The following is a 24,893-nucleotide window of genomic DNA, read 5'->3' as shown; positions in this document are numbered from 1 at the left end:
CCGATTTCCCCACCTCAACAATACGCACACGAGACAAGTCGACAGTCTGATCTTGAGCACGGGACATTTTCTGATTATCTTTCTTTTTATAAAAAGTAGCGTTACAAGTACTCAATATTTTTCATCATAGCTCGTTATTATTTTTTAGAGAACAAAACTACACCATGTTACACACGCCCAAGGAAAGACTGCATTGCAAGCACTGTCAGTTCAATCTCGAATTATGTCAGCCAGACTCAAGGCATGAAATTGCCAATGATTGCAAAACAAGAAATATTAGTGCACGATATATATATATATATATATATATAGAGAGAGAGAGAGAGAGAGAGAGAGAGAGAGAGAGAGAGAGAGAGCTCGCAGTTGGGCATTTCCATATTTTTTAACCCCAACATAACTGAACTTGGGCTCATTTATATGGTAACTTATATTTCCCAATCCACATCTTAAGCGGATTAGGCAAGGAATATCTTATTTCCAGGAGGAGGAAGTAGTAGTTCAGGAGAAACCACTACAACTACAGCAATGAGTTTGAGAAAACTTAGATAACCATATTATTCAACAGCAAGCGGGAGACTACTGAAAACTATCGGGTTAACTACTATACCCCTCATTTATCCCATTCAGGTTTTATAGAATTTTTTGTCCTGGAATGGGGCTGAAGTCATGCTCTATTTTCGAACTTTTTATGCCGTTATACATGGACCTCCTAACTGCAAGACTATCCACCGCCAGACGCCTCAATACCATAAGGGGTGGCCACAAACTAATCGCCTCCACCTCGCCCTGTCCAACACCATTTCACTGCCCTGCTCCCAGCTCACACCCCCGTCTTTCATGTACCTCTCCACTCCATCCCTCCATCTCTTCCTCGCACTCCCCCTCCCTCTCCTCCCCTCCACCTCACTCGCTTACACTCCCCTCGTTAGTCTCTACTGCCTCTCGCTCTCCAGCCTCTCCACATGGCTAAACCACATCAATGTATTTCTCCGAACGTTTTCTATCACATCTACACCACAACGCTCCTTCATTTCCTCACTTGTCAGTCTCTCTCCATGTAATTCCACAGGCTCCTCTCAAGTAACTAATTTCCACTGCTCTCACTCTTGACTTGTGTCCTTCCAACAAGGTCCAAGCTTCATTTCCATACGTTAGGGTTATCACAATACTGTCATGCAGCGACTTTTTTGCTTCCATGCTTACTTCCCTGTTCCTTATCACTTCTTTCAAAGAACAAGTAACCATTCTTCCCTGTTGTATCCTTTCATGCAATTCACCCTCAACTTCCATCCTTACTCTGTTACACTATATGCAGGTACTTAAAAGCATTTACATTTTCCACATCCTCCTCATCCAGCCTCACTGTACATTCAGTGGCTTCATTTCTCTCGAAGACCATAATGTTACTCCTCCCTACATTCACCTTTGCAAGACAGAGGTAAAATGACTTCCGGAAGTATTCATTTCCAATAGTTTTCATGCACCAACTTTTTTTTTTTTTTTTTTTACTATAAAGTGGGGTACGAGTGGTTCAGACAAGTGGTGGGTAAAAAAAAAAAAAAAAAATTGGCCGATATGAGCTTAGGACAAACACACACTATTGCGACGGAACTAGATTGTAGTCTTACTTATATAAAAACAAGAAACCCTTTCACTGCCACTTCAACAGCATTATATTTCTTCATTTAGATCTGGATGCTAAACGTCTGCACCAACTCTTTCAACTTACTTCCCGACTGTTACAAGTTTCTCTTCACTTGCAGCAACAACCACAATTACTTTCAGCACCAGATTTGTAAACTGTGACCAAATTTACTTTAGAAGCAGGGAAAACGAAGTTACTCACCAGCATCTCCAAAGAAAACATCTATGTAACCTAAAAACTGTAATTGTAAAACCTGAACAAACCTGCAATTACACAAATCTGCAGTCTTATCTCTTGCATCCTAAGTACTGACGATCTGTAAACCTGTTGCACTCGTCTTGGACCAAAATGCAATCAAAATGGGATACTGAACTGATGATTATGTCTGCTCTTCTGTGGCAGGAGAAAAGAATGACAAGTTACATGTATAAAAAGTAGACCAAATGCACTGTCTCAATAGCAAAATACCTATGCAAACTTCATACTCAAAAAAGGCACAAATTATTATGAACTGTACATAAAAACTGGTCACAGCAATATCAAGCCAGTGTCACAGGGAACTTTTTTCAGCATCAACTGTCAGCTGTGTTTAATCTATGACTCCACTGCTTAAAAAAAAAAAAAAAAAAAAAAAAAAAGTGATATCGATAAAAGCAGAATATTTATCATTCCTATGAACACTTTATGTTATGTCATAATAAATAATTTTCAGTGTATTCTCAGGTTCAAGATACAAAATTTTGTTGCCTCTTGCATTTTCAACTTAGAGTCATGATAAAAAAAGAAGTTTCATTAATCAGACTTACCATTACTTCAGGCAAACTCTAAGTTCATCACAGTGTCTCTGCTTGTACAAATATTGTCTGATGTTGCTCTTCTTCCTTCAAGCAGAGAGATCAAAGCTGATTTGGTGGAAAAACTGATGGAGTAGTCAACCCTGTGGAAGTACTAAGTACTAAAATAATACAAAATACTTGTAAACAATTTTGCATATCTACCATACTATAACTCAGTTTATTTGGCCTAAAATTACCATCTCTCCATCTACATGGTGACTAGATTAGTGCTAGAACATTATGTCAGTCACGATGCACTGCTATGGAAAACATGTAGAGCCATATTACTATCTTTTTCTGCCATTGTCCCACGTCAAATAAACCACAAAAGAACGACAATCTAGGTGAAGTTAGTGTGAAAGAACTACAGTGCCTCTTGATTACTCAGGCTCGGATTCTGAGGGAGTTTGATGGCATGTACCCCCCTATTTTTGGCACACTGTTTATTACTAATAGTAAATGAACAATATATATCACAGTGTATGTAATAAATATCTCAAGTTATTACAAAATCATTCAACTGAATTTAGGATCTGGTAATAAATTTTGAGGACTCTCATAATGAGTCAATGTGAATTCAAACACGTGCTGGGAACCATGCCCCCCACTCTTCGAAAATGCTGGGTCCGGCCTTGCTTACTGATGGGGGCTACCCGACCCTTATTTCTCTCTCACTCTCTCTCTTTCTCTTTTACTGACAATGGAAACAACGGCTCGTTCAACTTGACCTGGCAGAAGTTCTTATCCTTTTGCAGCTTATTTTCCATAGCTTGGTGGCAAGCAATACTACAGCTCTGAATCTTTTTCAAATGTTTCCTCCTAACTAGCACCATATTCCAATGCTAATCTCTTATTCCATCTCAGTGTTCAAGAGAGAGCAATGGCAATTTTAAGCCAAATTAAAATGGTCAGATTATATGATAAAGCACTGAGCAACTGACTGTTGGAAAAAAAAAGTGCCCATGTGACACAGGTATTACACATTAAAAGTCATTCACATTATTATGCTTTTTAGATTCTGAGGATGATCAGCACAATTTATCTGACTAAAAAAATATGAACCTGAGGAAAGTCTGACAAGATTAATCTCTCTTATCTTTCAAAACGACCATTAGACAGCTTGTGCCTGCCAAAGCCTTGGCTAGTGAGGTGTGTAATGGACAGGTTGGGAATCTTAGGGCACAAATACCCATAATACTTGAGCAAACTATTATCTAGTACAGTATATTGTGGATATCCGTGTCCATTTTGATGTTCTGGTGCTTCAGAAAATGTCCCATAACCACTGAGTGGGTCTTAGGCATGTTCTGAGAAAAGAGAGTACTATACTGTATTGTCTGTAAAATGTCAACATCACAAGGTACGCAGTTCTCAAGGATGCCAGCAGGAAAGGGTGCAATATCCAAAATATTGTAGAAAACAGATGTATCCATAAAATTAAAGTCAAGCCCTTACATGCTTACCTATGTTACTTTGATGACATACTGTATACATCATTGTATTCCTGCTGTCTCAGAATAATCTTATTTAGCTCTGGGAAAATATTTTCGACTAGAGGGGTCATACAGACTTCAGTAACTCCTTCAATATCAGAAATTTTTCCCAAGTTGAAATAAAATCATCTGATGGGAGAAAGAATAAAACTGTATATGTCATCGGACTGAAGAGGCTCAACCTGGGTGCTCACACCACCCTAGGAGTTGTCTTCAAAGTAGTCAATTGTGTCAATATTCTTCTTTTTGCCCTAAGATTTGTCTTGAAGGTTGTCAATCATGTCCATTTTCTTCTTCTTGCCAAAGGAATTGTCTTCAAGGTAGCTGATCTTGTCATTTTCTTCTTCTTGCCTTGGACCTGTCTTCAAAATAGTTGGTTTCATCAGTATTCTTCTTCTTCCTGCCATAGGACCTGTCTCCAGGACAGTTGGTTTCATCAGTATTCTTTTTCTTCTTGCCCTAGGAACTCTCTTCAGTGTAGTTGATCTTGTCAAAATCCTTCTTCTAGGAACTGTTTTAAAGGTAGTCAATCTCAGAAATACGAGTTTTCTTCTTCTTTTTCTTCTTGCCCATGGAATTATTTTCACGGTGGTTGATACCAGAAATATGCTTATTCTTTTTCTTCTTATCCAAGGATTTGTTTTCATGGTACTCGACCTTGGCAATATTCTTATTCTTTTTTTTCTTAGCCAAGGAACTGTCTCCTAAGTAATTGATCTTGTCAAGAATTTGCTTCTTCTCCTCCTGTTTCTCGATTCCCTAGGAATTGTCTTCAAGGTAATCGATCTCATCGATATCCTTCTTCTTCTTCTTGATGAGCGTGTAGAGCTCCCTGAGGGAGGGTCGGAAGCAATCAGCCAGGAACTTGTCCAGCGTGCGATAGAGGTGTTCTTGTACGCCATCCAGCCCATGGTTTTCGTCTGCATACATCTGTTGGAATAACCATACGTTAAGCTATAGCACAGTTACTCTAATCTGAAAAAGATTTCTTACTCCCTTCATCTCAGCTGATGGCCAAGTGTGGTTAGGTTGGAGGACTGATCTGACTAGAAACCAGGGACACTGATTCCTACCTCATTACTAAGGCTCACTGATTTTCATGCAACCACAACTTAGCATTCAAGCTCTGGGAATGGCCAACTTCCATCAGACAAAAACATATTAGCTACAGTATAAACGAGTTATGCCATACCATCTGCTGAAACAGAACATCTTCGTGGACCAATGCCGAGGCCAGCATCATGGAGTGGTGGTAATGCACATTGTCATCCGCTGTCCCGTGCACCAAAAGGAACATTTTGCCCTTCAGGTTGCCCACCACTTTTGTTGCATCTGCAGCTTCATACCCCTTGTAGTTGCTCCCAGGAACCACAAGAGGTGAACCCATGTACCGTTCAGTGTACACAGAGTCTGTTGGACAAGAAACACTTCTGTCATGTATGTGTACCGGGACAAGAACTTATTATGTTACCCTGTGAGGCAAAAATCTGCGTTTACCAGCTGCATTTTGTGCTTTTTTCAAATCACTTCACTTGAACTGCTAGTAGCATGTCAAAGGTGGCATTAGATTTACAATATTCTGGTAAGGAGCAATACTGCATGCTAAAAAATACCAAGACTAACCAATGACTTTTGTTTATACTTTCAGCTATCGAACTCATGACTAGCATAGGAAAGCGGCAGGCTACTCCCATTCCAACAACTAGCACTACCTTCATGATCTCTCTCATACATGTCACAAATTACTCACTAATGTTCACCACATATATTCAAAGTGGAAAGAGATATTTCACCCTCAGCCAGTGAAATGGCTTTTGTTCATTCACATGTTTGGTTTTGGAAGGCTTTGCACATCCTTGCATATGCCAGCCTTGTTCACCTGACAACAATTCTCTATGCTAAAATGATCTCTGGCAGTAACTCTGTTCAGTCCCTTAACACTGAATTCATCTTGCAGGAGCTCATCCCAAATCATACATCTACCACATGCTATCCTACTCTTAATCTATTTTACCCACACTCCAATGCAGCCCTCCCACACCAAAGAACACTTACACAACATATGCACCACACTATCACAACACAAATAATCCTTCAACATAATTTTATCACAACACAGAGATTCCTTCAACATAACTTCAACAAAAGACTTCTGGGAGCAACCACTTGAGGCTTCCAATTTCCTGTGGTCTTTAGGTTCAAAATTAGGTGAGACCAGGACTGCAACAACAACACTCATAGATCTTTTCACCAAATTTTCATCCCTCATTCTCTCCACACATCAATGAAAATATGTACACTATATTACAACCATCATCTAATCCACAGCAAAATTTCTAGTATGGAACTGAGCCGAGTCACTGAAATCAGTACCTCACTGCATTATCTCTACATCAGATACATAAATATCTAAAATGTTGGAATACAGTGTAATATCTCAAATTTCCCATACAGAGAAGATAATGGCATTAAAGAAAATAGGAAAAGTACACAACACAGTTAAGGAAGCTATCAATAATCCTCAGAGAAATGTCATGCGTTCATTTTCATTCAGGCTTTCAAAATACATTCAAGGTTCCATCCCAAGACTGACCATAATGTTCCCAGCGGGCTACAGGAGCCACAGCGATGCCACAGCTGAACACCTCCTCCACGTCCTGAGCCAGGGCCATGGTGGTGACATAGCCCCCATAGCTCCAGCCCCAGATGACGATACGTTTGGGGTCAACGAAGTGCAAAGTGTCGCGTAGGTATCGTGCCACTGCAATCTGGTCCTCCACCTCCTTCTTCCCAAGTTCGTGGTAGACCTACATAACAATGAAGCAGCTTGCAAATTTCTTTAGTTATGCCCATTATAACTGGAGGACTGGCTGGTTTCTAGCATGAAGGGTGCTGGACATAGCAACTCCTTGTATAAATCATTAAAGATTCTAGTTACTTAACATTGTCAGTTTGATCTGCACATACATAGCCAACTTTTTACCTGTATACTTGTACAAGAAATGGACATACTAAGTGACATGTTCTACTTGGAGAAATATTTGAATTACACCTTATCTCCAAATACTGCTAGATCTACAGAGCCAATCTTCATAAACTCCCCTTGACCTGCCCCACAACAAACTACCATCTGTCAGTCAGTCTTGCACACGCTTGTCTTCTCGACTCATCCTTTTATGCACCTTACACATCCAACATCCTGCCTCACATTTGTCCTTTTCAAAGAGACCATCATGCACAGTTTAGTTCAAATTATGTCCTCCCTCCCCTTCCTTCCCAACACCAATTTTCCCCTGCTTCCTCTCCCAGCCACTCCAACCTTTCCTTCCCTTAACCGCCTTCCCCTGCCTCCTCTCTTTGCCACCCCCTGCTTTCCTTTCCCTTAGCTACCTTCCACTGCTTCCTTTCTCCCTGCCACCTGTGCTGTCCCTTCCCCTACCTACCTACCCCTACCTCCTCTCCTTGCCACCCCCTACCTTCCCTTCCCTTACCTACCTTTATGTGTTCCCTCTCTCCCTGCTACCCCTACCTTCCCTTCCCTCACCTACCTTCCTCTCTCTCTTGTCACCCATACCTTCCCTTCCCTTACCTACCTTCCTCTGCTTCTTCTCTCCCTGCCACACCCACCCTGCCTGCTCTCCCTCTATCTAACCTCATGCTTAAGTTTGTCGCCCTGGAAACCTGAGCCACGTCCGTCAATCATGGCATAGATCACATCCTTCCTGGAGGCAAGGTAGGTGCCCCACGACACACTGAACTTGGATGTCACAACCTGAGACCCTGGTGCTGCGTACCTGGGGATGAAGAGTAGGTGTGAGAGTTATGACACAAAAAAAGTGCAATACTGTTTATCAGATACTATCTATCTATCTATCTATTGCCAGACGCCTCGATCCTGTTTGGGGTGGCCACAAACAAATCGCCTCCACGTCGTCCTGTCCCCCGCCATTTCAACTGCCCTGCTCCCAACTCACACCCCCCTCTCTCATATACTACAGTATATGGTACTATACTACAGTATTTTTACTTAAACTTGGCTCTGATTCTCATCCATATGGAGCTTATTCCACATAGCTGAATGGCAGAAAAAGACAATACTTCAGCTCTACATCCTTTCCATAGTACATCTTTGTGACCAGAATCATATTCTAGTATTAATCTATCACTACACTTCAGCACTGAAAATGGAGAGATTGCAGTTTTAAGCCAAGTTAGCATAAAAAAGAGTATAGTAGATGTCAATATAGCATACAAAACAAGACAGGGTAAGTGTGTAGGCAAACAATGACATACGTATAAAGGACCATAGGGTAGGTGGTAATCTCGTCATCTCTGAGCCCAGGTGGGAGATACAGCTGGACATTACAGGTATAGCCTGAGCCACCTTCCAGCTCCACCTTGAATGTCTGCACTTTGGGCATGGCCTTCTCTTCCACATAGCTCCGCACCTCGTTGCAGTCATCCAGAGTATACAGAAGCTGTAGGAATTGAAAGGTCTTAATGCACTGTGGCATGTGAAGATAATGGAAACCTTAATGCACTGTGACACATGTATTACTGATTTTAACAATTTTAATGTTGTAATGCACTTTACCACGCATCTATTGCATATGAATCACTAAAATACTAGATTCTGGGTACATTAATAATCTGCCCTATTTTACAGTACAAACACTGACACTTTCATCAACCAAAACTGCCTTTCTCTGAAATGTCATTTTATCCGATTGCTCAAAGAATAAAGCAGTATTAATGCCAAAATATACCTTTTTTGCGCTCTCTGACATTCCATGCATGGTAAATTTCTGTTTTTCTTTCTTCCTTTCTCTTACTTAAACAATTATACACCCATTAATTATAAACTCTCTCTCCCTCACACACACACACACACACACACACACAGCAGCCCACAGATGGTCTCAAAGATGGGCTTAGTTACATATCAGAATCACAGTTTAATTAACCCAGTACCTAAATGATCTAAAAAATGGCTCTATATCTAAACCGTTTAAATAAAATAGGCAGAACACACCTCACACCTTAATTGCATCATAAATTTGGAAAGATGTGCATGAAAGATTACTGAAGCAGAAACCAGCATCACTTAGGAATCTGTAGCAGCCTCCTTCTAGGTGAGGAGAGGATACTATGATCTAGACAGGTTTGGAGGGAATTGCAGAAACAGGAAAGTGTGTGTGAATAAATACGAATCAAAGTGACTGAATTACTCTTACCACATGCAATACCTTTAGAGAGAGAAATGTGAGCAGAAAACTGAGAGGGAAATTACAAGTGTGGGGACAAAAGATAGCTTTAAATATTGGTCAATACAGGTAGAAATTCTATTAATAATCCAATAGGAAGACATCCTCTGAATCCTCACTATCAGGAAGAACTACAAGCAGCCCAGTGATGCCTCAAGTGCAGGGGGATTCAACAGACTCTTTAACCCTGTGTACCAAGACGTTAAACATTTTTTTGCTATCTAAATACACAATATGCCACAACTGAACCTAGGAGAATATCATGGTTATAGCAAAGGTCTGGCAGCGTGTGCACCTAAGGCCATGTCCCCATATACTGCATGCAGTTGCAGGTGGGAGTCCTGCATCACCAGAACCCACGGAAGTTCTTAACCACATCCACCTGTGTTTAGGGGGGCCACTTGTATGGGTTAAAGCGAGGCAAAACACCTGCCTGTTCTAACCCACATCAGCAGGCCTTTGGAGTGGACAAGGCCTGACAGTATTCACGTATCATTCGGTGGCATAGATGCCAATACAGGGAAAACTGAACTGACAATACAAGCATTAATATTTTAAGTAAATCTGTCATGAAATAAAACAACAGTAATGTGCATTTAAATAGTTATCAGTATTATTTTATCATCAGGTGAGGTTGGTAAACACAGGGGTAAAGAGGCTTTTATGACACCCTGTAATAAAAGCTAAGCAGAATGAAAAGTTACACTACCTAAACCACAGAGAAAAAGACTCATGGCCAGCTAAGCATAGATTTTTACCGCAGCTGGTGCAACTTCCCAGTTTCTCCACAAACATGGCACCAAGCTATTTAGAACAAGTCTGTTCTTACATCTTCACCAGCATACAGTACATCCATTAAGCAGTCTCCTTGTCAACAGCTTTTCTGGCATTACAGATCACCTGATTAGGTTAAATGCCCACAACCTGAGTATAACTGACAATGAATGTACCCAACAACATTCCCTCAGACTCTGATACGCAACCGTCACTTTATAAATCTTGGTCCCTGTATTTTATGTACGAGGAAACTGGAGTAAAGCGACTTTGCCCAAAGATCTTGCGGGTAGCCCACAAATCAAACCCTGAAAGACCTTGATGTTATTTAAGAGAATTACATCACTGAACACTCAGGTCATGTAATTTTATGGCTATATACTGGAAGTTCCAAAATTAGCTGAGATACCGTATATCAATATTTAATACAGTATACCTAAGGGAAATTCAAGCATTAAGAGAGCAAATTAAGTCAGACCATATCAATGTACTGCCACACACAATACTGTCTGAATACTACTGACATTACATATAAGCATCCTTTGGCTTATGTGTCCACACCAAACATTATGCAATGACACTTTGTTTTCCATCAAACTCAAGATGTACAGACTGCATGCATTTTTTTTCTCTTCAGACTTAAGCATCACACAGATATTCAGAACAAATTTTACACCTCTCTAAATACAGGAATCCAGAAGAATTAAGGTATACCTTAGGGAATTTGCCTGAAGGTTCTTTTCAACTGATTTTATGACTAACCTATTTCACTTATTTTTCCACATTTTTTCTATGTGATGATTATTTCCTGTTGATTTACCCCTGAATCATAAGAGTGCTGGGGAAGAGGTAAGGACATATACAGTATTCCACAAAACACCCTCAACTTCTGATCAGTGCCCTAATTGGAGACTATGTAAACTGCAGGACGTCCAAACTTAGCTGCAGCAGAAGAAATACTATAAAAGAGCTGTAATAAGGCAGACTGACTATTAAACCAAAACAAATTCTGAGGTGTTAGGTGACACTGCCCTACCCTTGGTCTCTTGGTCACAGATATTGCGTTGCGCCTCGCCGTAGTCTTAACTTTTTCGTCATCCTGTAATCATGCAACAAGATTTTGACAACCCTATTCTTGCATTTTAAGCCCCTGATTCTGGAGGCTGGATACTTGATAAAGGTATGCTATTGTCATGATTGAATACCCTAGTGAATAACTGTGTTGAGGGATTACTTTACTATATGTTCTCTCAGTGAAGCTATAAAACCTAATGTATAAAGAGATTTATATCAATAGTTAAGACAATATACAAATGACCTCTTTTTTTTTTCTTTTTTACGAGTGAACCTTTAAGGAAACTTGGAGATGACTTGAATTAAAACTGATCTTAGCCTTTCCTTAACCTAGAAGTTTTTGGCAACAGTTCTAAGAAAATGACTAGATCTCTGAGTAAGGTGGCCAAAACACACATAACGCTGCTGAATATGATGTACCATACTGTGATGTCAGTGAGGGAGGGTGATGGTGAACACAGTGAGGGAAGGTGATGATTAACACAACTGATATTAAGTTGATGAGTTAGTGGATAAGGTGAACATCATCTAAAACTTAGGACAGGGCACTAGATAAGTGAGATAATCAGTAACCAATTACAAAAAGGTGAGTTACTGTGAGTAATAGGACCTGAATAACAATGAGAATAATAAATAAAGTACACAGAGAGAAATTCATATCACAGTCTATGTTATGTGTTATTGAATATGGGGCTAACAGCATCTGAGTTTCTGAATGAACAACGGAAGTGGACTGCCCAGGTAAACCACTCCACAATCAACTTAAGCCACTTACTTGACCCCCCTCAAAAAACATTTCTCTATCCTGTACGCACCTCAGGGATACTCCACGAAGAGAAGAGGTAGACCCGAGGAACATTAGGGCCCAGACACTCAAGGACAAAGTATGAGAAGTCCTTAGAGAAGTGTGCTTTGTTGTAGAGGCAAGTGTCGGTGGTGTTGTCCGCTTCAAGGCAGGAGAGGCATTCAGGGGTATTCATCGAAGGAGCGGTGACATCATTGGTGCGGAAAAGATGGCGCTCCCAGGGTTTATCCTCCATTGTGGCCATGAAGTAGCTGGTGGGAATGAAAAATATATCAGAAGGCTTACAATGGCTACATATTCAATACTTATAATGGCAATACCTAGACAACTGGTAAGTTATTTAAAAACTATTGTCATCAACATTACAATTCTAACGATGACTACCACCAACACTTGGATGCAGACCCTTATAGGCCATATCTGGTTGGTCTGCCTGAAACTACTAATCGCCAAGCATTCATTTAGTTATATGGTTACCACCCAGCATAAGTAACTCGTTTCTCTGATTACAAGAAACCACTTGCCATTCTGTGTATAGTAACCTGAAGGTAGCACAACATCGAGTGAACGATGGTCACCCCCCACCTACCATAAACTCTCAATACTCACATGTAGTTATTCATCTGATCCCAGCCAATGATCTCCGTAACCTCATATGCACCATGGGTCAGGGGCACAACTTGACGCATGCGCACATTGTACAGGTTGACGTGCTTAAACTCGCCCTGGTCCACGTGGCGCACAGGCAGCCGCACAAGGTAGCTCTGTCCATCCTGGGAGAAGATGGGCGGGTCGTACAGGTCCACCCAGCCCCGCTTTCCAGACAGCTCAGTGTGGGTCTGTTGGCACAAGAAGAATTAGGAAAAATGAAATTCTGTGATTGTGCACTGTTGTTCACGATAATCTCAATCCAGTTTTTAGTGACATAATAAACAAAATCTGACAAATTATTCTGGAAAGTCTGCTGGGCTCCAAGGACCACATCACTGGGTTTCTAAAGCCTTTGCACACAGTTACATTACCATAATGCAGTGGATCAACATTGATGTCTGCAACTGTACTGGATGGAACTGAAGTATAATATTCATATGACTCTTACTTAGCCTAAAATTACCATCTTTCCATCTTGAAAATTGACTTGTAAGAGACTTACACTAGATTATGATGCTGGTCATGAAGTGTTATGGAAAAGATGTAGAGTGGGTGAATTTTTTTTCTTCCACTAAGACACGTGAAATGTCACCAAAGGACAGAAATTTGGGCCAGGTTAAGGTGAAAGAACGCTCGCATTATCAGTGAGTTTACCTTTACTGATGCAACACGTAACTCACCGCCATACAGTAGTACAAGGGTGGCTTGCATGTAGTGATGACAGAGGTGTTTTGGGCACGGTTCATCCACACTACACTGATCACCTCCCCGTCCACCCAGGTCACCGCAGTAAAGTAGTGGTCCCTGAGAAGAGGTGAAGGGAGTAACTAACTTTTCCTAGAGTCTCTCCTTGTATCACTTACTCCAACACTCAGTCCCTCTCGTCTCATTCTGTCTCCCCACACTTCTCTCATTACTCTTCTCTTTGCCTCTACAAAACTCTAATCATGCTCTTTTCCATCTATTTGTTCTGCTTACTCCACCTCTCACTACTCTGTTTCTCATTTGTCTCTCCATAACTCTCTTACTAATCTGGTTCATTTCTATGTATCTCCTCGTGTTGCTTACTCCACCTCACTCCTTTGCTACCAATCTCATCTTTACCTCTCCACATCTCACCCAACTTCTATAACTTTCTCTTCATGTCACTGCTCCATCTCCCAGTCTCTCGCTGCCTCGTCTCATCCCTCTCTGCACACCTCCCTCACTTCTCTGAGTCTCTTCTCGTAGTGACTCTCTCTCTCTCTCTCTCTCATACCCAAAATTTTCCCTTAACCATACCATACCTCTATATGGTCCACAGGCAACCATTCCAAAAAACATTCCAAATTTTCAAAACTTCAAATCGATGCAGCAAAAATATCAACATACTCATTTACCCAGAATGTTCGACAAATAAACAGGCCATAATTACAAACTGGAAAAATCTGAACAAGAAAATTGAGTGAGGAAAAAAATGAGAGAAAAATGGAGAGGGGGATGGGATGGAGGGAGGATCAAAAAGAGAGAGGGAGGCATTGAAGGGGAAGCTGGAGGAAAGGGCAGGGAAAGAGAGGCGGAGAGATTTTTTTTTTTTTGGGGGGGAGAACGGAAGAGGGGAAAGAACGAGGGGAAGATGCAAAGGGGAGAAGGGTGAATGGGGGAAAAGGGAAGGGGAGGGGAGGGCAGGGGAAAAGGGAAGAGGGAAGTGGAGAAGAAGGAGAGATGAGGAGAAAGGAGGGGAAGGTAGGTAGGGGATGAGGCAAGAAAGGAAAAAAAAAAGAGTAGGAGAGAGAACAGTTGAAGCAAGGGTGGGGGGGAGAACAGTGAAGCAAGGGGAAGGGAGGGAACAGTGAAGCAAGGGGAGGGAGGGAACAGTGAAGCAAGGGGAGGGAAGGGAACAGTAAAGCAAGGGTGGAGGGGAGAACAGTGAAGCAAGGGTGGGGGCGGGAACAGTGAAGCAAGGGGAAGGGGAGGGAACAGTGAAGCAAGGGGAAGGGGAGGGAACAGTGAAGCAAGGGGAAGGGGAGGGAACAGTGAAGCAAGGGGAAGGGGAGGGAACAGTGAAGCAAGGATAGTTGACTCACAGACACCTTATGATAAAAATAAATCGCTAAGGAAGAGGTATTAAGGAATGTTCATAACCTTTAATACACTTAGGAATAGAGGTCAAGGTCAAGGTCAATCGCAAACTACTCTACTGAACTAACAAGCAAGCAAGGTCATTCAAAGAGGAAAACGTGGCAGTCGTTATGAAAATTGAAGATATTGAGGAAATCCCGAAAAATGTTGAAGAAACTGAGGAATTTTATGAAGAAATTATGGAATGTAGTGAAGTAATTGAGGAAAATGATGAAGATATAGTGGAACGTGATGACAAAATTGAGGAAAATGAAGATATTGAGGAATGTAATGGCAAAATTGAGGAAAATGGCTGACATTGAGGAACGTTTTGACGAAACTGAGGAAAATAATGAAGAAAAATAATGGAAATAGAGGAAAATGATGAAGCTGAGGAAAATGAATTGACGAAAATGATTTTTAAAAATGAAGAAAATGATGAAAACTGAGGAAAATGAAGAAACTGACGAAAATAATGAAAATGAGGATAATGAAACTGAGGAAAATGATGAAAAAATTGAGGGGAAAAAAATGTCACATAACCCTTCCACCACCAAGACATCTCCACATCTTAAGAAACTTGTCTTGAATCAACGCATAATTTATCACATCTGAATTTATGACCTTGCATTCTCGTCATTTAAGGAATCTCCCAAACACCCTTTTCTCAGCGATTTATTTTTGGGTAAGGCTGGTTAATATCACCTTGCGCGTTACTTATGCAGATTATGGCGATATTGGAAGGATTGATGTAACACAGAAAAGAACAGCAAGGTGTAATAAACAAAATAAATCGCTTAGTAAGGTGTAATAAACAAAATGTATCAATTAGTAAGATGTAATAAACAAAATGAATCGCTTAGCAAGGTGCTATAAACAAAATAAATCACTTAATTTGATGTAATAAATAAATCGCTTGGTACGGTGTAATAAATAAAATAAATCGCTTGGTACGGTGTAGTAAATAAAATAAATCGCTTAGTACGGTGTAATAAATAAAACAAATCGCTTAAGAAGGTGTAATAAACAAAATCGCTTCAGAAGGTGTAAGAATAATAGATCAGGAAGGGGTAATAAACAAAACAAAAATTGCTACGGAATGGGTGTTAGGGAGCTTCCTTGGTTAACAAGAATACGGACTATTGTATTATAAAGGTTAATCGGATTCCTTCTAATTCCTTCACTAAATATCATATAAATAATTGCCTGGCGAGAAAAATCTATAAATGACGTGATAGTGAAGAGGTTAATGGATTAGGATTCCAACTAACCCCTTCCTTGCCAGATCTCCTCCCTCAAGCTGGTTAAAATCGTGTCTCTGGAGCGCATCTGGTAATGAAAGGGTTAGGGAGAGCGCATGAGCAAAGACACAAGGATGGTAAGGTGAAGCAGGCATATACGCAAGACAAGACGAAGGCCTTCACCACACTCAGGTCAAAAGAGGAAATATACTGACGCAAATTGTCCAATCCTATACGCCAAGCTAAATACTGCAAGAAAAAAGTGCGCCGAATATTCAGTTTCTCAAGGCCAGTCGTGATATGGGTGACAGCGAGAAACAGGAGGGAAAGAGCGTAATCTAATGAAACGAGGCATTCTTCTTGCAATTTTTTATCCTAACGAACATGGCATGGCATTCTTCTTGCAAATTTTTATCCTAATCTGCATGAACGGATAATCTGCATCATAATAATTCCGACTTCGACCAGTGTGGCGATGCTTTCTACGGAAGTGTGTTGCCGTTTTCTTTGCGGTGATGGTGTTATGGGGGCACACTGAAGCACCCGGCATCTCACAACCACCACATACACGGCAGTCCACATAGGTTGGGTAGACACGAGTGCTGGCAGACTGATGGCCCTTGTAACAACACTTTTGGAATATATATGTGAAAATGAACACACTCTTTGTATGACTCGGATATCAGTCACTGCTCACCCACAAACTAACGCCGACGAAGATGTCACTAGTATGTCTGTTAGTGTTAGCTTGTCTTTGTACTACTGAGTCAACACACAAGGAGAGAAAGTTCCTGGTTAACATATGAGGGATTATTCAATACATCAGAGGCAAAATTTTCCCATCCTGCACAGGGGTTGAGATACGACTATGCTACATTTATATATCTGTACCTTCTTTTCTAATGCAAGGAAGAATCATGGGAATCAAGCCTTCAAGTCGTTCTCTCCTGGTAAATTTAAAACTGTACGTTGCAACGAGGATGAAATTTCTTGAAACACATTATCAAGGAAGGTGATGGAATTCGTGACCTAAAATGAGCTGAAAAAACATCTCGACACCAATTATATACGAAATGGTAAATGAGTGTGATAAATAATAAAAAAAAAAACGTATCATCTTTACCGCCGTTATAAGGGACAATAAAATCAGTCCTTCAGCACTCCATAATTCACAGGCAAAAAGAGAAAAAAGTGTAAAGAGAGTGAAAATAAAGAGAAAAAGAGAGCAAGCGGTGCGAAACACTTAACGGACGGGGGTGCGGCGTGAGGAGGGTGGTGGTAGTGGTGGTTGGGGTGGGTTGTGTTGGTGGTGGTGGAGGGGCCTGGAGATCCGTGGTAGGGGTGAGAACAGGGAGGGAACCACCACCTAAACACGTGAGAGATTGACTGACACTAGGGGGCGCTCAGCTATAGGGGTGGAGAGGTGGAGGGAAAATGGGGAGATGGGAGGAAGGCGGGGAGTGGGGAGAGGTAGAGAGCGGAGAGAGGTGGAGGGAAGGTAAGGAATGAGAAGAGGAGAAAGAGAAAATATCAAGAGGGAGAGAAGGAGATAGGGAGACGAGGGGGGGGGGGAAGGTGTAGATGGGGAGAAAGGAGTGAACGGAGAAGTGAAGGGAAGGAAAGGAGAGAGAGGGGGGAGGTTGATTAAAGTATATATTAATAAAGACGGGGAGGATATAAGGAGGAGGGGGAGGATATAATAGAGAACGAAGATACAGGAAAGCGAAGGGTTATAAGAGAGAAGATGCAAGAGACAGACACGAGGTATATAAGAGAATAAACTGGATCCGGTAGAAAGATAATTACGATGGGGCTGTGAGAAAAATGCAGGGACAGGGATTGGACACAAGGACAGTGAGGACCTTGAAGGATAATGACAAGGATAATAAAAGGAAACGCACAAGGATATTAACCAGCCGTATCCAAAAATAAATCAGTAAGGAAGAGGTGTTAGGGAGCTACCTTAACAACTCTTTGGTACAACGAAGGAGGGGGGGGGGGCATACGTTGCCAGTTACTATAACTAGCGTATTATATATATATATATATATATATATATATATATATATATATATATATATATATATATATATATATATATATATATATATATATATATATAACGTGTTGGAGTATATTAACCAGCCGTATTCAAAAATAAATCGGTAAGGAGGAGGTGTTAAGAAGCTTGTTTAACAACTCTGGAGGAACAGGAGGGTCGGGCGTATGCTGCTAGTTGCTCATCCACCTCTCTCTCATTTTCCCTCCACACATCATGGAACTCTGCGTTACTGTATTTTTTTTAATGTAACTTTGCTTGAATTTAATACAGACGTCCATAAAATATCTAGTCTTTATCTATCTCATCATCATCACCATCACCATCATCCTATTCATAATACCATATGTTAGGTGGGCAGATTCTAGACACTGATGATGATGATGATGATGGGCTTGATGGTGGTGGTGGTGGTGGTGATGATGTCGACATCACGAAATAGGTTAGATAATCATGAACAGCCTACAATTCCGCACAAAGCAAAAGTCCTCAAAACTCAAAGTTACATTACAAATTTCTTAGATCTTTCTACGCGACCCTCCATTCAAAGGTTGGATGGTATATATATATATATATATATATATATATATATATATATATATATATATATATATATATATATATATATATATATATATATATATATAAGTACAAGGACATCAGCAAAGAAGGGTACGCTTAACATATTCGTGCTGGAGAGAGAGAAACATGGGCTAAACAGCTAAGGGGAAAATGTTTGGGGGAAAAAATAGATGCGGGAGTTTCATGACCTCAGCACGGGGAATCACTTAAGTCGCTAAAGTCTTGGGGAATAAAATGTCTCCTTTCCGAAAAATATTAGGGAGTAGGTGAAGGACAGGGCCGCGCCTAGAGCTCCTCCCGCATCTAACAACGCCACAGATGGGGGATGTTACGTGGAAAGGGGGGGGATGGGAAGGGGGGTTAGGGGGGAGGGGTTAGTGGGTGGGTTAGATGCAACTGGAATTTAAATTTAACACTAAGGGGTACTAAAGAAAAATTGTTTTAGTTTGGCGTAACAATATCTCACGACCAACTTATGCAAAAAAGATAAAGTTTAGTCAATCCTCTACTTGCGTGTCACCAACTCGGCATGGGCGGGAAAAATGAATCTGCAGTTGACTTGCCTACAGTAAAATTTGGACCGCTCTCAGGGGAGGGGAGGGGGGGGGGAAAAAAAAGTGAAAAATTGGGAATAATATGGGGGGAAAATCGGGAACAACATTAGGATTTTGTCCGCCCTTAAAAAAATAAAGGGGGGGGGGGGCGCTACAGTAAATTTTCACCGTTTATGGTTTGAAAATTAACTGAAAATAACAGCCTTTGGGGTTAATTTTTTTTCCGTCAGCTTGAAAAAAATAATATAAGTAATCTTTGAGATGATAACATTGCAAATTTTGGACGGTCACCGCTTCGAGAAAAAAAAAAATCTATTAAAATTTTGCCTCTTCTTAGCTTGGAAAATAAAGTCCCATAAAAAGTACCCCACATTTTTTTTCCTGAAGGGACATTGGAAAAAAAAAAAAAAGTTGAGATCAGCACCGAATAGTCCCACACAAATGTCAATTCTTGTGCTTCCCCTGGAGACCCATGCAAGGTACTATAGTCCGTTTATTTTCACTTGACAACTGGCCAACTCCCGCAACTTTAATACCATATCGTGGGGTGTATGAAATTCGAATGAGCTCTTGGTATCAGGTAGGAACGAGTCTCCTTGATTACTGCACCCTTTTCATCTCGACTTGGCCTAGATTTTCTCCATTTTGTAATTCATTTCATGCTGAGTGGCAAAAAAAAAAAGAAATCCTACGGCTCTACGTCTTTTCCATAGCACTTCTTTGTGATCAGCAACCTATTACAGCACTGACGGTGGAGAGATGTCAATTTTTGGATAAGTTAGGAGTAACGGGGTTCAGCCAAATCAACCCCTCTAATCAGACTACACCTGGCCATCGACTAGGATCCTTGTCAAGTGAAAACAAACGCACTATAGACACATGTATAAAACCAACAGGATTTTCTGAACATACACCATCGGTAAGGAGGGAACTGACGGTCGGGGAACATAAAAAAAAAGGGACGAACTTCAGCTGGTTTTGGAGGCTTCGCTGCCGCCTTTCTCGACGGGTTATTTTTTTGGCATACACCTTTTCTCTTGAAAGATATTTATGTATTTCTATTACCGACGGAGTTTGTAGATAATGAGGAGTAATATGGAAAATAAATCGCTGAACAACAGCTACTACGTAATACCCGACCCACGAGAATATTGGGCCAGATTTTAAACTGGGTAGGATCCGCACTACCTTTTGTTTGGCGAAAATTATGCATGTTACACATGTACTGTTCTTTTATGTTATATATTTCTATTATCAAGCAAAGGTTATCTTAGTAACGTACAGGGGTATAAAAAGGTGTACAGTGGAAAATAAATGGCCGATGAAGACACGTACCGAAACCTCCAAAACCAATGAAAACAATGATCCACAGAAAACGGAGCTTCCATCCAAGAGTTGGGAGGGGGAACTATTATTATCATGAAAAAGCGCGAACATCGAAAGCTATACACTGGGGGCTGCTGTTGCTGTTTATCTACATGTTGTATTTGGTAACTACTGACACATAACTACCGAAAGTGGTGAAGGTGAGGCCAGTAGTTATTAGACCTTAAGATGAAGACTTAAGATGAAAGAGAGTAGCACGTTTAAACCAACAAAGATCCCCAACCCCTCTCAGCTCAGGTGATGACCTAGTGTAGTCAGCTTGGTGTGTTGACTAAACTCCTATCACCTTAACCTGGCCTAGATTTCTGTCCTTTTGCAGCTTATATTACGTAACTGAGTGACGTAAGACAATATTGTGGTTCTCCATACTTTCCATGGCAATTCTTCGTGACTAGCACCAGACTCGAGGGTTAATTTCTTGTTACAGCTCAGTATTCTTGATGGAGCGATAACAATTTTAGGCCAGGTTAGAGTGAAAAGGGTATAGTAATTAAGGAGACTCTTCACTACCTCATAACTAATTGAATTTCATGCAAACACGGCTTAATCGAAGTTGTCCAGTTCCGTCAGATAAGCACAAACAGGCTATAGTCGTTTAGTTTCACGTGACGAAACTATAATGCCAAGTCGTGGGTGCATGAAACTTAATAAGCCTCGGTTATGAAGTACGAACGAGTCTCCTTGGTTACTAGTCAAATCATACCTACACTAGACCATCAACTGAACTGAAAGGGGTTAGGGATCTTCGTCAGGTCAGAAACATACGTGCTATTGTACAAGGAGCAACAACGTCCTCATCTCTGTTTGTGTTCTCGAGTTACGCGGATCTCTGTTTACGCGACTCTACCTCAACGCGAGTACACACCAATGCTAAATTTTCCACTGGGGTAAGGGTCATATTGTAGGTAACATACCAGGCTTTCTTTGCACCTTCTTCTTAGTGATTTATTATGTACCTTTCACCTTGATATTCCCTTCTATGTTCTAGTACTGACATAGTTTGCCTGATAAACATACAAAAGGATAAAAAGGTGTAACATGCAAAATAACTTGCTAAGGAATGGTTGCTGCCAAGCCTCCTATACCACCCAGACTGCGACCCAAACAACTAAACTCCTTCAACCTGAGAGTGTTATATCTCATTCTTGCTGCTGCCAGACGATTTCATGCAGCTTAGTAATGAATCCAGGTAGTGATGGGGATAATGGAAGCTGCTTGTACAATACATCCAGTTCTCCAGTTAATGGTCTCTCCTAAGCTAATCAAAACTGTCTGGAGTTTAGATGCTAGGTCATTGCCCCTTCTTAGGAGACTTATGTCCCACCATGTAGCATTTTGTAACCAGGTGCTCTTCCTAATGCCAATCAATGGTGTTTGATTGGAACCGAATGTTAAATCTTTCAATCAAACGTGTGCTGTAACCCACTTGACCTTAGCGGCAAGAATAGAATAATGTCCTCAGGTTGAAGGTGTTAACGGTGTGGGTGTGTTAGTGAATGAGTGTCCCCCTGGCGGCGGTGCGGGGACCTATGGAGGGCTGTGTACTGTACTGTACACTACTGTACTGTAGTGAGTCAGGCTGCAGGTCGAGTGGCAGGGCCGTGGACTGATGGCCCCCGGCTCCCGTCACACCGCCCGTCACTCTAGTGTTGGTGCCACCAAGGCCAAAACTACACTCAAGTGAGACAACAAACGATAAGAACGTCGTTAATCCTCCCACACAAACCACACTGCGGAGTGCACTAACTGGTCTTTGACCACGTTCGGGGGCTTCAGGTCACGTGGTGTTAAAGACCTGGGGTTTCTCAGGTCAACCACCCACAGTGTGACCTTCGGGTTCTCACGGCCAGGCTGAAACGTGAAAAAAGATCAGTGTCACAACCATCAGAACATCACAACAGCACATTAACTATCTCAGGTCCCTATGACACTCTGAGGTGAATGAAACTGTCTGTCATTAACTGCAATAAACTACTAGAGTTGTTTCGACCATGAGAGGGTAACTTAGTGCGTTACAAGTCTTACCTCTTAAACGTACAAAACATGTCAAGAAATGTAACAGCTCGTACACTTAACTTACTACATAGTATTTTATGACAAATATTCTACAACAGGACATTAATACATATACCAATATCAGTAAAAAAATAAATAAATAAATAAATAAATACTAATAAATAATGTGTTTTTCCGACTGTAACCAAAGAGACAGATCATGACACATCCATCACAACAGTAAAGTTACAAGGTCCCAATAACATCATTCCACCAACCCTGAAAAAGACAGTCCTGGCATGAACGGTGGGTATTAGTGTGGAAGTGGTGGCATGAGAAGGTGTGTCATAAATACTAGGGCAGCACGGCCTTAGGGAACGGGCCGTCTAGTCTATGAACATAAGTCAAGAAAAAGAAGAACAAAAAAAATACTTGGACATCATACCGACAGAGGGACAAAGAAAAAAAAAATCAAGCCACCAACAATTTAGGCAGTTCTCAAAAATAAATAAATAAGTATGTGACTCTATTACCTATTCTTGTACATGTATAATTTGTTGACATACCAGAAAATAGCTAAGGGACACGATATACTGTATTGTGTGTGAGGATGTAATGTGAAAAGACCTAGGCAATGTGCTCTCTACGAAGCTTTAGCATATCTATTATTATTATTATTATTATTATTATTATTGGCAGTAGTAGTAGTAGTGGTATATATGTGTGTGTGTGTGTGTGTGTGTGTGTGTGTGTGTGTGTGTGTGTGTGTGTGTGTGTGTGTGTGTGTGTGTGTGTGTGTGTGTGTGTGTGTGTATTCAAAGTATGTATGTGTACGTATGTGTATTCCCAGCCACACTGACCTTGGGGTATCGTAGTGTATGTGGTGTGGGGTACTGGTGATGGGCATCGTATTTCGGGATAGTGACCGTCTCCACCAGGGTATCGTTGAGCGAGGCAAAGGCGAGCTTCTTGCCGTCAGGGGAGAACCAAAGGGCGCTGTTGCTGTTCAGGATCTCCTCTGTGGGGGGGGGGGAAGAAGGGTGAGGAAGAGGGAAGGTTAATCATCATCATCATCAGTATCAAGAGTATGAGGAGTATTAACGTCATCATTATTATTATTATAGCCATCATTATTATCATCATCATCATCATCCAAGGCATAGATCATCATTATCTTAAACATCATCATCATCATTATTCTAATCATCAGCCCTTCCCATTCCCCCTCTCCCTCCCTCCCTCCCCCCCCTCCCAAGCCCTCTTCCCCTCTCCCACCCCCATCCTTTCCCTTCCCCTCCTCTCCTTGACAAAAACCGCCCTCCCTCCCTTCCCCTTTTCCCATCCCCAAACCCCCACTTCCCTCCCCTTTCTAAAAACCCTCCCTTTTCACCTCTCCTCTCCTCCCCTCCCCTTCTCTCCCTCTCTTCCCCTCACTCCTAAAGCAACCCTGTTCCCTCTCCCTTACCCCCTTCTCCCTTCGTCCCCCCTTCTTCTACCACTCCTTTTTCTCCCTCTCTCCCCCTCCCCTCCCCAGGACGTGCCTGTGAATATGAGTCTCCCTCTAGTGGCTCCTTGGCTAGCCTCATATTTCCCTTCTGCAGACGAGAGAAAGAGAGAGAGAGAGAGAGAGAGAGAGAGAGAACCAGGCTGACCGTACGAATAAAAGCATTTCTAGTCAGCTTAGTAAACAGAATATATTTTTACACTCCAATTTAACAATCTATCCATCTATCTACCCATCCAACGAATTATCTATCTATCCATTTATCTATCTACCTGTCCATCTATCTATCACTCACCTTCACTGGCACTCTATTGCACACCAGCCATACCTCCCGTTATCAGCCAGTCAAAACACCTCCCTATCTATCTACCTGTCTATCTATCCATCTATCTATCGCTCACCTTCATACACCCAAGCCAGGCCTTCCACTATCCGTCAGTCGAAACACCTATCTGTCTACCTATCCATCTATCTATCTATCTATCGCTCACCTTCGTACACCCAGTCCGGCACCCCGTTGTATACCAAGCCAGGCCTTCCACTATCCGTCAGTCGGAACACCTCACTCTCCTCCACATTCCTCTTGTATACGATGTTGTAATTCGTGTCGACCATCACAATCCCGGATTCGACCGGCGCCCACTGAGCCAAGATAAGCGGGGGATGGCCTCTGTCCTCGGGTGTGGGCGATAAACTGCTGTGATGCCTATAGATAAGTGAGAAAGATTAATTTAGCATATATATTTACTTATCAATGTGTTTATCTATTTGTCTGTCTATTTATCTATCTGAAGTATCTACATCTATCTATCTATATCTCTGGCTGTGGAGAGGGGACAGAGGTAAGATACGGGATTGACAGAGGTTCATTAACAAAGACCAAGATGCTATGTCTATCTATCTATCTATCTGTGTTTATCTATCTACCTT

General features: G+C 41.4%; 1 protein-coding gene across 1 annotated transcript in view; it reads right to left on the bottom strand.

Annotated features, from left to right (window-relative positions):
* Positions 1 to 4,671: 4,671 nt before the first annotated feature.
* Positions 4,672 to 24,893, bottom strand: part of LOC145404353 (venom dipeptidyl peptidase 4-like) — a 304,388-nt gene continuing 284,166 nt past the window's right edge. Inside the window, exons 8-18 of the mRNA XM_080275875.1 lie at positions 24,455 to 24,669; positions 23,320 to 23,477; positions 22,212 to 22,315; positions 13,223 to 13,346; positions 12,501 to 12,730; positions 11,902 to 12,142; positions 8,268 to 8,452; positions 7,627 to 7,768; positions 6,568 to 6,781; positions 5,167 to 5,384; positions 4,672 to 4,904 (exon numbers count right to left, since the gene is read on the bottom strand). Coding sequence (XP_080132001.1) covers positions 4,734 to 4,904; positions 5,167 to 5,384; positions 6,568 to 6,781; positions 7,627 to 7,768; positions 8,268 to 8,452; positions 11,902 to 12,142; positions 12,501 to 12,730; positions 13,223 to 13,346; positions 22,212 to 22,315; positions 23,320 to 23,477; positions 24,455 to 24,669 — 2,002 coding nt within the window. The 3' untranslated portion in view covers positions 4,672 to 4,733. The remainder of the gene's footprint in view (positions 4,905 to 5,166; positions 5,385 to 6,567; positions 6,782 to 7,626; positions 7,769 to 8,267; positions 8,453 to 11,901; positions 12,143 to 12,500; positions 12,731 to 13,222; positions 13,347 to 22,211; positions 22,316 to 23,319; positions 23,478 to 24,454; positions 24,670 to 24,893) is intronic.

The sequence above is a fragment of the Coenobita brevimanus genome, chromosome 63, assembly GCF_032717465.1.
Source record: "Coenobita brevimanus isolate Jiangsu-jjx chromosome 63, ASM3271746v2, whole genome shotgun sequence".
Lineage (NCBI taxonomy): Eukaryota > Metazoa > Arthropoda > Malacostraca > Decapoda > Coenobitidae > Coenobita > Coenobita brevimanus.
The sequence above is the reverse complement of the archived record's forward strand: the minus strand, read 5'-3'. Positions and strand labels throughout refer to the sequence as shown.